The following is a 14062-nucleotide window of genomic DNA, read 5'->3' on the forward strand; positions in this document are numbered from 1 at the left end:
GTGCCACATGGCTGAATTCTCAGGCCTAACAGATGTCTCTCATCACCAGGTGGATAGACGCATTTCAGGAAGGCACAGTATTGTAGCAGCACTGGCTGCCTTTCCTCTGGGGTTCCAACGAGGTGGAGGTGCAGCAGAAAGGATTAAAAACTACTCAAAAGCCGTGCAAGAATGAACACTGCCGAGACAAATCCGCCCACAGTCGTTATGAGATAGATTGTTTTGTTAGGTATATATACAGTTCCTAAAAATGTTTTTCATGGATGTTATTTATTAAAATGTTGATGTTTACTTGCTGGTCATAACTGTTTCTGAGACTCACACTGAATTCTAAAGTACTGTTTAGAGCCTGGGAACTTACTGTAATACTGTATTCTGTGTACCATGGATGATATGCCGTCCACACTGTTGTCTCTGCCTTACGTCATGACACTCTGACTGTTGGTAAAGCTTTGCAAGTGAAGCACACATATTAGTAGCAAATTTCCATACAGTGGTTGGTTATAAATTACAATTTTAAAATTGCTGATGAAAATGAGTAGTTTTGAGTCCGTGAACTTAGGTGGAACTGTTTATACTGCAGTAGAGATGCACGTTACCGGCGTCTACCTCAGCAACTGTGAAGTGAAATCCCAGCAGCAGAGTCAGTACTGATAGCGTTGTCCACAGCCCCCCAGACTCCCACACCCCAGAGGATCTTGCCAGTTGGCCTCCAACTAAGTGTATAGTATAGGCAAAGCATGAGCTGCAGTCTTCCTGCCTCAAACTCTAAGCAACTGGAGTCCCAGGCCTGTACCACCACGTCCAGTCTTTATTTAAAACCGCCAGATCGGTGTCAATGTGATTTTTCTCTTCGTTTTCTGAGACGGAAGCTCACTTTGGAACCCAGGCTGGCCTGGAACTTGTGTAACCCATGCCACCCTGTGACTCATGGCTTCTCAACTGCTAGGATTACATGTGTGTGCCACCAAACTCAGTGATTAATGTTTTAAAAAACAGAATATAGCAGGCAACACGTTACCTAATACCCTCTATTATTCTTAAGAGTTTTGAGGCCAAGTCAGTGATGGTATTTCTATCTAAAAGGATGTCACATTTTCTGCAACATGTATTTTACAAGTGATCTGAAACCACTGTTTTTTTAAGGAAATTTTATGCTACTTTGATTCATTCCCCTTGACATTTAAAGTGTCGTCATCGTCGTTGTTCTCCTCCTCTTCCTCCTCTTCTTCTTACCCCCCTTCTCTTTTCTTCTCCTCCCACCCCCGCCCCTCTTTGCCCCTTTTGAGACAGGATCCTTCCAAGCAGCCCAGGCTGGCCTGAGGCTCACCCCGCTGCCTCAGCTCCTACATCCTAGGAATTTAGATGTGTGCTGCCACTTGGACCTTGTCAGTCACTGTTCCTCAGTAGGAGAGGTTCGTGTTCTTCATTCTGGCGCACTTACTGTTTAACATGCAAACCCACTTGCATGTAAAGTTATTAATTATCAGCAGGAGAATGAAGTTATGCTTAAAATTGCATCAGTGTTTAAATATTTTGTGTGTGTGTGTGTGTGTGGTTTTTCGAGACAGGGTTTCTCTGTGTAGTCCTGGCTGTCCTGGTACTCACTTTGTAGACCAGGCTGGCCTCAAACTCAGAAATCCGCCTGCCTCTGCCTCCCGAGTGCTGGGATTAAAGGCGTGCGCCACCATGCCCGGCGTGTTTAAATATTTTGTTGAATAAGTTTAAACTGTCAGTTAAGAGGCAGGGTTATCTATAAAATATCCTATTAAAGGCTGCAGGCGTTTCCTGCTTCGTTATCAGTGTTTTTTAGTGTGAGATCAGTGGTAGAGAATTATATTCTGAACACTATTTTTTCATCCTGAACACATTCATGAGGCCTTTTGGATGCCGTTTGCTGCAGATAAAGCAGATCTAGAGGTAGCAGGTCCAGTTTTTCTGGATGTGTCTGGCTATGGCATAATTTGAAGCCCTATGCAATTTCCCAGAACCCTACACCGTACCTTCCTTGCCACAGGAAACAAATCAGTCCTTCAGAACATATTTCAGTTGGATCGCATAACTGTTTCCCACGTGAGCATCTAACTGCGTAACATTCGTAGTGCGTTCCTTTTGGAGACTGGGGCTTCTTTTACTGAATATTTCTATCTTTTGTCTTTGAATTCTCAACCTCTTAAATTTTCTTGTAAGCCTCAGAAAGTCTAAGAAGTATTAGCTAGGTCATTCTGTCTTCTAACATGTGACAGAATCAATACACTGTTCAAACTCTGAATATATATATAAAGAGAAATTAGCGCACAAAGTAACTCCTAGGTGTTGGAATCCATGTGTGAGAGTCCATTTGCTTAGTCTTATGAAAAACTTTGGAAAAGGCAGCATAGAAACTATCAGATTGTGACCCCTCCCCTATGACATTCTAAATGAGGAGTGAGACTGTGTTCCCTGATCCCTTCATAGCCTACAAAAAACTGTCAACCACGTATGTATTTAACCTGGCTCATTCAGTGGTATTTGATAAGAATGTATTTATAATTTGCTATAAAACTACTTTTAGAAGTATTTCTGAACCCAGGGTCTCTATGCAGAACTCTACCCCTGAGCTTGCCCCGTTGCTAACATTACGGATGAATGATTCCAGCACGGCCTAGATGTGGAGAACATCTCCATTCTGGGGCCCTGCCAAATTCCTAAGAGAATGAATGAAACGGGACATTTGTTACATTATCCCACGTTCCTGAACCTCTTTCCATTGTTGACATAACCTGTATCGATCGGCTTTCCCCGACGGCCCTTGTCTTCTGCAGTAAGAAGCTTGATTCTTTGAGTATTTACTGATTTTTTTTTCTAAACGATGTCAGACACCCCCACTTTGATTTCTTTCTTTCTTTCTTTTTTTTTTTAAGATTTATTTATTTATTATATATAAGTACACTGTAGCTGTCTTCAGACACTCCAGAGGAGGGCGCCAGATCTCGTTACGGATGGTTGTGAGCCACCATGTGGTTGCTGGGATTTGAACTCTGGACCTTCGGAAGAGCAGTCGGGTGCTCTTACCCACTGAGCCATCTCACCAGCCCCCACTTTGATTTCTAACACAATGGAATGGCACTGAGGAAAACAAATGGGAAGTATGTTTTATTTAGGCAGATACATAGTAGGCTGTGGAGGGATGGAGGAGCCTTCTATTCGAGAACCTAATGTTGTCCTCACCATATGGCAGTATGCCTTAAACGCACTTCCACTGTGCTCACTGTAGTCAAAAATGCTGGAATTTCCAGAAGTCAACCCTACCTCACTGCACGCCATGATTCTTAAGGATAGATACCATATTTATTCTCTGCATTTCTCCTGGATCTTTGCAGCTTTAGTTGAATACATTGAAGACAGGCTTCCCAAGGGGTTTTGCCTTAAGTAAGAATCTCACTGTTTTCCCAGGACAGCTCCTGCTGACATCTCCTTAGGGTGTCACCCTGCCTGACTCAGTACAAGATCCAGCTACCCCAATGTCATCTCCAAAACCCCCCTGATCCACTCTCTCCTCACCGCCCTTCAAGCCCACATCCCTGGCGAGACTTAGCACCCAGCTTTCTCCCCGTTCAAGTCTGTTTTCTTCAGAACACCACCTGGACTTCTGAGATCAGACTCTGAGCCTCTCTTGTCCTTACCATCTTCATTCTTCCACTGTTACACCCACTTATGGGTGCTACAGTTTTCCCTCTGAGCTGTAGGAACACACACTCGCCTGCTATGTAGTGCTATGTAGAAGGCCCTGGGTTCAAGCCCTTATCTAGGAAAACAATCGTGTTTTGTTTTGTTTTGTTTTTCCTTCCCGATTTCAACCCCTCTTTCTGTGTAGTCTGTTTCAGGCATTGCAAAAGCAATCTGCGTTACTGCAGAATTCTGATTTAATCCCAATGCCTGTGAACTTCAATGGCATTCCCAACGGTTTGGCCTGCTTCAGCCTTTCTCACGCCAGTCAGCCCAGCTCTGCCCCGTGTTATGTGACACTTCCTTTAGATTGTTTGTGCTCGTTTCCCTGGTTCCTGTAGTCCTCAGCTCATAAACCCTTTCACCATTCCTACTGCGTTCTGTTCTTGAAAACACTTCGCCTTGCTCACTGGAGGTGGCCCACATCCAACAAGAATGTCTTCCATGCCGTGGATCAATGCTTGCTTGTCTAGTTAGATGTCTCCTGTGGGTCCCTGACAAGTATCTTCGGTACACGTGCTCTGGAGCCTATGCCACTTTTAATGTTATTTTCTAAATAAAAATCTATGGTGTTTTCCCTTCTAGGAAATGTTAGTTACTACTGGGGAAGGATTGTAAGAAAGGAGACAGGTTTATTTACCGCACAGTGAAGACAGCAGTGGTTCTGATGGGAGTTTGCCTGCTAGAAAAAAGAAGCTAAAGGTGGTAGGAGCTTTTAAAAGACTAAATATCAAAATATTTTTTTCTCTCTCATGGAGCAATTTGCTGCATGTAAAAAGCAATTTCAGAAAAGAAATTAATCACTTTTAATGTTTTTCACAAAATACTTTTTTTTTACATAAAGTGATAATGGTTTGTATCTTACTGTTCATAAGATCATTTATAAATAAAAATAGCATTGTAAATAATGTTAATATGTATTATAATTCATACAAAATAAATGTACTGTAATATCTACTGCTGGTGTGAAGTTCTTTATTAGAGGTTTTGGTTTGTACTGATTTTTGATACCGTGTAGTCCAAGGTGGCTGGCCTTCAGTGTTCACACTCTCCACATCAGCCTCCTTAGTAAATGGGACTGTAGGCACGTGCCACCCAGCCCCACTTTGACAAGGTTTTACTAAGCCATACCTTTAAGATGAACCTCACTGGCCCCCTTTTTCTAGACTGTGACCAAGAAAACATGTCACCTAGAGCAATCCTCTAAAAGTGGCTTCTGTTTCCAGACTGGTTTATTCACATAGTTACTTGTGAGACAGGGTTTTACCCTGTTGTCCAGGCTCACCAAATATTCATAACAACCTTCCTGCCATGGCCTCCCAACTACTAGCACAGCAAGCGTGAGCCACTGTGTCCAAGTTTTAATAAGATAACTTCTTGTAACTTAAGTCCATGAACTGGAGGTGAGTGGTAACCATGGTAACCACAGCATCCCTTTGGGCACGTGCATTGAGAACTGAGAAGAAAGAAATCATCTGGAGTCCCCTTTCCATCGAATCCAGCGTACTTTCATCATGTTCACCTTTGAGACAAGCTTGAGGTTATTGGAAAGGCTGCATTATGGGCAAACCAAGCAATGCTAAAAGGTAGACTTTCAGAGAACTAAGCAGAGAACTAAACATGAAACAGTTCCAAATGGTAGGGAAGGTTGCAAGTCCTTTTTCTATGTCTAAATACTTAATTCCAAAGAGAAATAGTAATATTTTCTTAGAGGTGCAGTCCAGGCTAGCTTCAAACTGACTGAGCTCTGGTTCCTCCAGCCTTTCTTCTCAAGTGCTAAGATTATAGGCCCGAGGCCGTGGGACCATAAGGGACAATTATTCAACCTAGCACAAAAAGAGTTTTGATTCCCCACCCCCCCAAACTTAGGTTTCTGCCCTGAATCTGGCTGCGCTTCTACAGTGTTTATCTTGATGCAAAGGAAGTTTCCAGATCGCCTCAAAGTCTAAACCACATAGTACCTGAAGTACAGACCAGAGTTTCCTGCCACAGGTGACCTTTCGTTTTGCAGATCTTTATTGACCAGCAGGAACTGTTAACTATCTGGGGACACATCGTCTAGCAAAATGGACAAAAAACAGCCCTTAGGAACATAAAGTACACAGCAGTGATTGTGGTCTTGCTTTTTGATAAAGACAGTCAAGTAAAATTTGACACGACTTTGCCTCAGCCTGTTCTCATATTGCTGGGAAGTTCTATGTAATTGGGCTCTAGGCAGACAGTGTTATAGCTCTGCTCAGGCAGGGGGAAGTTTCCCCAAATCGTGATATTACAGCTCTTTTGGAAAAGGTAGCCTGGCCACCATGAGCCAGGGAATACCACAGAGTCACATCCACACCACACAAGAAACCTCCCACGAGATTTGCTGGAAGGAAAAAAATCCAGGAAAATGGCTGCCTCTTCAAGAAACTTCAGGGAACTGGGCAGGAAAATGAACTTTATATAGGATTTCTTGGAGTGTGGGGTTTTCCAGGGTGACCTGCAATTGGAGGATTATGTGGCCTGGTCTTGGCCAAAGCTTGAGGATTGGTGGGATTCTGTGATCAGACTCTGGGACAAGGTCTTGGGCTTGGGTCAAGTCAGCGCCAGGGTGTTCTTTCCTGGGCCCTGTTATCCTACACAGACTCCTTAGTACTGGTGAACTAATCTAAGAGAGTGCCCACAACAAAGTCCAGCTTTCCAGACATTAAAGACACCTAACCCAGACCCATTCGGTTGTTTATTATTTCACAAACCAAAACTTCCTTTAAGGGGCAGGAGAGATGGCTCAGATGATAAAGAGCACTGGCTGCTCTTGTAGAGGGTCCAGGTTCAAATCCGAGCACCTGCGTGGCTACTCAAAACGATCTGTAAGTTCACATCCAGAGGATCTGATGGCCTCCACCTAGACTAGGCACACCTGTGGTGTACCAGGCATAGATGCAGGTAAAACACCCATATTAATGAAATTTAAAAACAAAACAAACCGCTACAGCACTGGAGAGGGAGGCAGGAGGATCACTAGTTAAAAGACTAGGCTGGGTTCTGACAGGCCCGGTCTCAAAAGACTTGTCTTTTTCCTTCCTTCCTTCCTTCCTTCCTTCCTTCCTTCCTGCCTTCCTGCCTTCCTGCCTTCCTGCCTTCCTGCCTTCCTGCCTTCCTGCCTTCTTTCCTTCCTTCCTTTCAAGAGTTTTACTCTTAGTGTAGGGTGTTCGGCCTGCACATATGTTTGTGCACAGAAGAGGGCACCAAATCCAATGGAACTGAAATTACAGAAGATGACCACAGACCAGGTGGGTGTTAGGAATCAAACCAAGTTCTCTGGAGGAGCCACAAGTCCTCTTAACCATTGAACCATCTCTCCAGCCCTCGGTCGTCCTTGATTTCTAATTACGTGTGTTTGGGTATGTGCACTTGGGTGCGCGTGCCCGCGGAGGCCTGGCACCAGAGTTGCAGGTATTGGAAGAACTTGATGCTATCTATCCTCCTCACAGGGCATCGGGTGGACACGCAGCTGCGGCGGCGCTCTCCCTCCACACCTGCAGGGGGCAATCGACTTCCAGAACCGCCGCTGGACTCCGGGGCCCTCGGCTTCGCCCAGGGAACGTCACCACCGCCGGCCGCTTCTCCACCGCGCTAATGCGCAGGCGCCGAGAGCACCGCGCACCGCCAAGCCGAGGGTGGGGTCACGAACTCTGACCCCCACCCCCAAATACACAAACTCAGAAAGCTCCCCTGTCCCCTTGGCCTCGGGTCCCCTCGCCTCTGCTCTCTCCAGCCCAGCGGCCGCCGCGGCGGGAGGGGTAAGTCGGGTGCGGGGCGGCCCAACCGCCGAGCGTCGTGGCCCGAGCGCCCATGTCCCCGAGTGTCCCAGCTCCCGGTTACCGGAGAGCCGGACGGTAGCGGATTGCCCAAAGCTTTGGGAGGCCCGGCGGGGACGGTGACCTTTCACCTAAAGGGAACGCTTCCGTCTCGGCGCCGCTTCCCCCGCCCCGGGGCTGCGCGCGTGGTGGGTGCAGGGCAGGGAGCTGCGGGGCGCAGGACCGGAGGGACCATGTACCCCGGGGCTACGGGATGACACCTCCTCCGGCTCAGGATTCTGCTTGCATGAGAGGACCAGCATCCGCTGCGGCTGTATCTTTGAGGGAAGGTGGCCTAGGGCTATCTCATGCACTGGGCATATCAAAGCTTCCAGTAGCTCTTTTGTTAGGAGCCCTGCCTGAGTTTCTGCAGACAACGTCTCATGATGTGCAGATATTGCCAGGTTGTCCCCTATCCCTGAGTTAAGCAGGTCAGCCTAAGCTGGAAAGGACAAGCAAAAGAGACTTGAAGTTAAATCCGTTTAGGGCTTTTTTCCACCGCTTGGGAGTTGTTAGTGTGTCTTAGACTTCGAGGGAGGGGTTTGTTCTTTGTTTTTAAAACAGTGTCTGCTTGTTTACTGGGTTGAGTAATTGTCTCTAAACTTTATGTGTCTACTTTGGTAAATTTGGAAAGAGATTATTGATCTGTTCTAATCAAACAGCAAACATGAAAAAGGAAATCGTTTGGGGAGGGTGTCTTGGGAGTTGTAGTTTGGTGGGACAGAAATTCAAGTCCATTAGAGAAGATTCCAGGAAGGGAAGAAAAGTGGGAGTTTATTGTGGACCATTTAACATTGAGAAAGAACAGAAAGCCTGGATGACCTGCAGGAAGGAGCCAGGCTGGTGACACATGCCTGTAATCCCAGTCCTCGGGAGGCTAAAGCAAGGCAGGAAAGGTCACCTGGAGTTCTTGTGGAGACTGGCTTGGAAATCATGTATCCAAACCCCAGAAGATGTATAGAAGATAAAGGAAAGGTCCTACTTCCTTTGTATCAATATGGCCAGTAACCTTTTGGTGTGCATCTTGAACCTTTGGATACACTGTAAGTTTTCCAGTTGCAGTCATTCCAAAGACCTATGAGTCTAAGGGTGGCAGTAACCACAATTCCCGTTTCCAGGTTAGAGCTTCTGTACTGTTCTAGCCTGTAGGACACCCTTTATCGCCTCCTAACTCTGGTTTCAAAGGCTGTTTTAATGTTGCTTCTACTGTCATTAAAGAAGACACTTGATGCTTGTATCCATTACAAACAAAACATACGGTGACAATAAATTTAACTAATTTCATGATTTCATCATTCTGTGTAACGCTTTCAAGGTGAAAAGTTTTCAAGGGGACCATACAAGGCAACAAAGCCTAAATATCTACTGTGGGTATGGTGAAGTGTGTAATTCCTATCCCAGTGATAGCAAAGACCAACATCATACAAAAAGCAGCACTATAAGATCCTCTGTGCACACGCACACACACACACACACACACACACACACACCCTTTCAAAACCATCTCTAGAAAAATGGACCTCTGTTCGAAAATTTTAAGAGTTAATCGAAACCATAGACGTCTGTCCTTAAATCCCAGCTAACTCTTCCCGTACACTGTATACAGCGGTATACAGCGGATTGTTCAGAAATAGTGGGTAGAATGGAATTTGAGCCGGGTCTCAGAGGTCAGGCACAAGTGTGGTAGGAAATGGTGTATGCTACAGAAGCACGGTTTGTGTTTTGTGTGACAAACTGCTAATAGTTTACCTCTGGGATTCCTAAGTGGGGAATTTCTTAGACTGACTGCATGCATGGTAAAGCTTGATATTTAGCGTATAGCATTGAGGTATAAAGGAATATGAACTTGTGACTTCCTGGGGAGGGTAATCTCCACCAGGTGTAATGATTTCTGGGTATGGGTGTTTTGCCTGCGTGTATATCTGTGTACCACAAGGGTACTGTGCTCTCCAGGGCCAGAGGAGGGTTTCAGATCCTCTGGAACGGAAGTACAGGGGGTGGAGAGCCAACATATGGGTGGAGGAATGGAATTTAGGCTCTTAACCCTTGAGCCATCTTTCCTGCCTAAGGAGGTCATTTTCAATTATAAAGTCATCTCTACTGTAAACATCTCCAAAGAACCAGTTTTCGCCCTGCTTTTCCATGTTAGCTATTTTAGTAAGACTTTCAATTTTATCTTTTAACATAAATATATTCCAGTCACTTCCTCGAAGCAACATGTTTACATCATTGAATATTTCAAAAACTATCTGACAAGTAACAGTTTTGAGTGCCATAAATCATTATTAAAAAAAAAAAAAAACCCAAAATGAAAACTAACCAAATCGGGTTTCTGGTCCACCAAGGTACAACATCTTCCGTAACTTTCCAATTTGAGTGTCCTGAGAGCCACCTCTGCATGCTTGAGGGGCTCTGTAAGCTGACACTGTTTGCCGGGGTAGGGAAACAGAGCGAAGAGAACGGCTTTTTGATGAACAGTCCTGCCAAGCACAACTGCCTTGAGACTTTCTGGCCACAGGTGCCTCCTGATGGCTCACTGAGTGAAAGGACATTTGTTTCTGCAAACTTTGAATTCTGTCACAGGCCACCATCCTCTAGTACAATTTCTGCATCAACATCTATGCAGACTCTTAAGGAGACCTTTTAGCTGTGAATCTCCATTTGTTAAAAAAAAAAAAAAAAAAAAAAAAACAAAATCCGCTGATGTTAAGATTAATATATTCCCAGCTTGTGTTCCCTCCCTACAGGGCAACAAAACAGTTTTTCAGATATGCTTCCTTCCTTCCTATACATATCTCAAAGCAACAACCGTACTGCAATAGGAATACTAGTCGTGGCATCTCCATGAATTACTTCCCTCAAACCTGCTGAGAAAGTGATGGGACTGGTCGCATTAGTTCTGGAAATTCTATCGGAGGGAGTGCCCTTTAATAAAGAAACCTGAAGAATTCCATCACCAGCCTGGTTCTTTTAGCAGGGTTATTAACTCCCCTCTCCCATGAGCCACTGCTAACATTTTAATGGTAACACACATACCCCCTGTATGCGCACACGCGCACAGGTTTTGCAGTTAAATGGGAATCTTTGTAGAATACAAATAAATGCTTTTCCCTGACGGTACCGACTGTCCAGGCTTTGCCGCCCCTGCCCCTTATGTTGGACAGTCGTAAGCATATTTAAGAAATATTCATTTTGTGTGTTGCATACTTTTTATTATGGTGCCAATTCAGCTGCTTTCGGGTTCTCTGTAGCCAAAGCGTCATTAAAAATCAAGCCAAGGGGTCTTTATTATTTATTTATTTATTCCCCCATCATCGTGGTTATCAGAAATAAATCTATATCGCAAAGATGATTTCACTTAATTTTTTTCTTACCACTTTGGTTATTCTACAACCTGGCTGGAAAGAGTCAGACAATTATCCATTAACATTATCCACTGGAGGATATGTGATCACATTGTGAACCCTGAGATTTTATTATTTACTGGAAAAACCTGTTTTTTAGTTGAGGTGTGGCTCAGCCTCAGTATGCATACCTTTCATTCAAGAGCTTTCTGCTTGAATATTATAAACAGGGTGAAACAGAGGTCTCGAGGAGGAGCAAGCAACCGGTTGACCAGAAGTGAACACTGGATTATGAAGAAAAAAGCAGAGTAAGGAGGAGTCAGGAAGACGGATAGAGAGGCGTACAGGAAGTAGAAGGGAGGGACATTCGGGTGAAAGGAGGGTTTTTTGAGACAGCTTGAGAGAGGGACATTGTTTCTGGGACATCACCCAAGGAGGAAGGTCAGCTGGGTGCTTTCTCTGCCTCTCTGATCTAGCAGGCTTTCACCCCATCATCTGGCTCCTGAATCTTCATTGGTAAAATCAAATGATTGAGATTTTGTTAAACAAACAAACAATCCAATAATCCATAACAGAAAAACAGTGTTGTCCTAAAGTACAAGTGAATATTGCTTATAATTCTTAAAATAAGTGCTAACTCTAGTTTACGAAATTACATTTATGGTTAAAATTTTAAAATCCCATGTTGATAGCTGGGCAGTGGTGGCACAGGCCTTTAATCCCAGCATTTGGGAGTCAGAGGCAGGTAGATCTCTGAGTTCGAGGCCAGCCTGGTCTACAAAGCAAGTTCCAGGATGGTCAGGGTTACACAGAGAAACCCCGACTCTAAAAAATCAAAATAAATTAAAAACTAAAATCAAGCGCGTACACAGCAGTGATGGTTGAGGGATGTTGTTCCGGGTCTTTCGTCTTGCTACAGTTGAACATTCAGCTTCCGGAAAACGACAGAACAGCAATTCTTAGAGAGCGTGCTCACCAAGCACAAGGCCTGCAGAGCTCCAAGACAGACTGGTCCCAGCACTGACCAGGGAGTGTCCCGCCCTGAACAAGACGCTATCAAAGGACCAATAGGGCTTCTGCAACAGAGCCTCACCTCTGAGCAGAGCAGGTGCCTACCCAGCAGGAACTCAGCGGCATTTTCCTGTCACCTGGGCACTTTCTGTCTTACTGCCCTTTCGCTTGTTATTTTGATTTCCATTTTTGTGGGGGGTTTTGTGTGTGTGTGTGGAGGGAGGGTGTCTTTTATGTGTATGTTTCTTGTTTCCTCGTTTTAAAGAGAGAGAAGAAAGAATATAAAGTCGGATGGGTAGGGAGATGAGGAGGCATTGGGAGAGGAGAAAAACATGAACAAAATATTTTTTATGATCCATGTATGGTGATGCCCCTTTAATCCCACCCCAGAGGGTGGGGACAGAGGTAGGTGACTCTCTGAGATCAAAGCCAGCCTGATCTACAAAGGGAATTCCAGAACAGCCAGGGCTACACAGAGAAACCATGTCTTGAAAAACCTATACATACATTCATACATAGTGTAATGGCTGTTCCTGGTTGTCAGTTTGACTATATCTGGAATGAGCTACAATCCAGAATTGGAAGGCTCATCTGTGATCCTGATCTTGAGGCTGGGAGATACAAGTTTCTGACCTGGATCTTGGTATGGAGATCTTGAGGCATAGTGGCTATGAATCCCAGCAGACTAAGGCAGGGAGAGCTCTGAGTTCGAGGTCAGCCTGGGACAAAGAAAGTCTCAGATCTAGGTGCGGTAGTACACACCTTTAATCTGGGCCACACCTACTGCTGGAGACCACATAAGGACTTTGGAAGAAGGAAGATTTACTCTCTGTCTTTGCCTGTGTGCCCTGTGGGACTGAGCAACTGCTAGATCCTTGGACTTTTGTTCACAGCTGCTGCTGACCTTTGTTGGGGAATTGAACTACAGACTATAAGTCATCAACAAATTCCATTACAATATAGAGACTACCCATAAGTTCTGTGACTCTAGAGAACCTTGACTAATATACATACTTAATTTCAGTAAAAACTTAATCATATGTGAATATGTTGGGGGTAGAGAGTACACATAAGTGCAGGTGCCCATGCAGACCAGAAGATGTCAGATCTCTGGAGCTGGAGTGACAGAAGATGGTGAGCTATCTGATGTGGGTGCTGGGAACTGAACTCTGGTCTTCTGTAAGAACAGCATGTTGGTAACTGCCAAGCCATCCTTCCATACCCCTCAATAGACGTTTTTAAAACAAGCAATACCTTATACTATCTGGTAATGTATTCATCTTCTTTTTCTATTGCAGTGACAACCATGACCAAGGCAACTTAGAAAGCATGTAATTTGGGGGTTCACAATTTTAGAGAACTAAAGTCCATGACCATCCTGGCAGGGAGTATGGCAGGTGTGGTACTGGGGCAGTGCCTGGCAGTTTACATGTTAAGAAGGCAACCAGAGGCAGAGAGAGTGCACACATGAGAGCTAACTGGAAATTGCATGAGCTTCTGAAACCTCAAAACCTTCCCCAGAGACACACCTCCTCCAACAAGATCACATCTGCTAATCTATCCAAACAACTCCAACTGGGGACCACGTAGTCAAACATAGGAGCCCTTTGGGGCCAGTCTCTGTCAAACTACCTCAGTACTAATTTGGTAATTAGATGCTAGAGAAAGATGGTGGAAAATATTTGAAAATTTTTTTTCATAATTACATAATGACATTATGGTTTTATGTAGCTAAACCATTATGTTTCTGTAAAAACAGGAAAGTTTATATGGGGAAAGAAAATCCATAGAACCCAGTAGTGTGAGCTGACGTGTTTCAGGCAGAGTCCATGGTGTCCTGTGCTATGACAGCTTGCACAGCACATAATGCACATGTTCTGTGTTTTAGAAAAAGATCTCAGTGGGGGCTGGTGAGATGGCTCAGCGGGTAAGAGCACTGCCTGCTCTTCCGAAGGTCTCAAGTTCAATTCCCAGCAACCACATGGTGTCTCACAACCATCGGTTAGACAATCTGATGCCCTCTTCTGGCTTGAGGATGTATATGCAGCAGAACACTCATACAGTAAATAACATTAAAAAGAAATCTCAGTGACAGGGTTCAGTACAACACGGATGGACCTGTGCTGTTAGTAACAGCTTGGGTTTACTGGATATTTGATT

General features: G+C 44.6%; 2 protein-coding genes across 2 annotated transcripts in view; both read left to right on the forward strand.

Moving 5' to 3' along the window:
* Fgd6 (FYVE, RhoGEF and PH domain containing 6) overlaps positions 1 to 291 on the forward strand; it is a 108262-nt gene extending 107971 nt beyond the window's left edge. The window contains exon 21 of the mRNA XM_021174937.2: positions 50 to 291. Within this exon, the coding sequence (XP_021030596.1) occupies positions 50 to 86 (37 nt within the window). The 3' untranslated portion in view covers positions 87 to 291. The remainder of the gene's footprint in view (positions 1 to 49) is intronic.
* A 7012-nt stretch (positions 292 to 7303) lies between these two features.
* Positions 7304 to 14062, forward strand: part of Nr2c1 (nuclear receptor subfamily 2 group C member 1) — a 49565-nt gene continuing 42806 nt past the window's right edge. The window contains exon 1 of the mRNA XM_021173931.2: positions 7304 to 7490. The gene's annotated coding sequence lies outside the window, so the exon portion shown is untranslated. The remainder of the gene's footprint in view (positions 7491 to 14062) is intronic.

This window comes from Mus caroli, unplaced genomic scaffold, assembly GCF_978045245.1.
Source record: "Mus caroli unplaced genomic scaffold, Mus_caroli_1 scaffold_9, whole genome shotgun sequence".
NCBI lineage: Eukaryota > Metazoa > Chordata > Mammalia > Rodentia > Muridae > Mus > Mus caroli.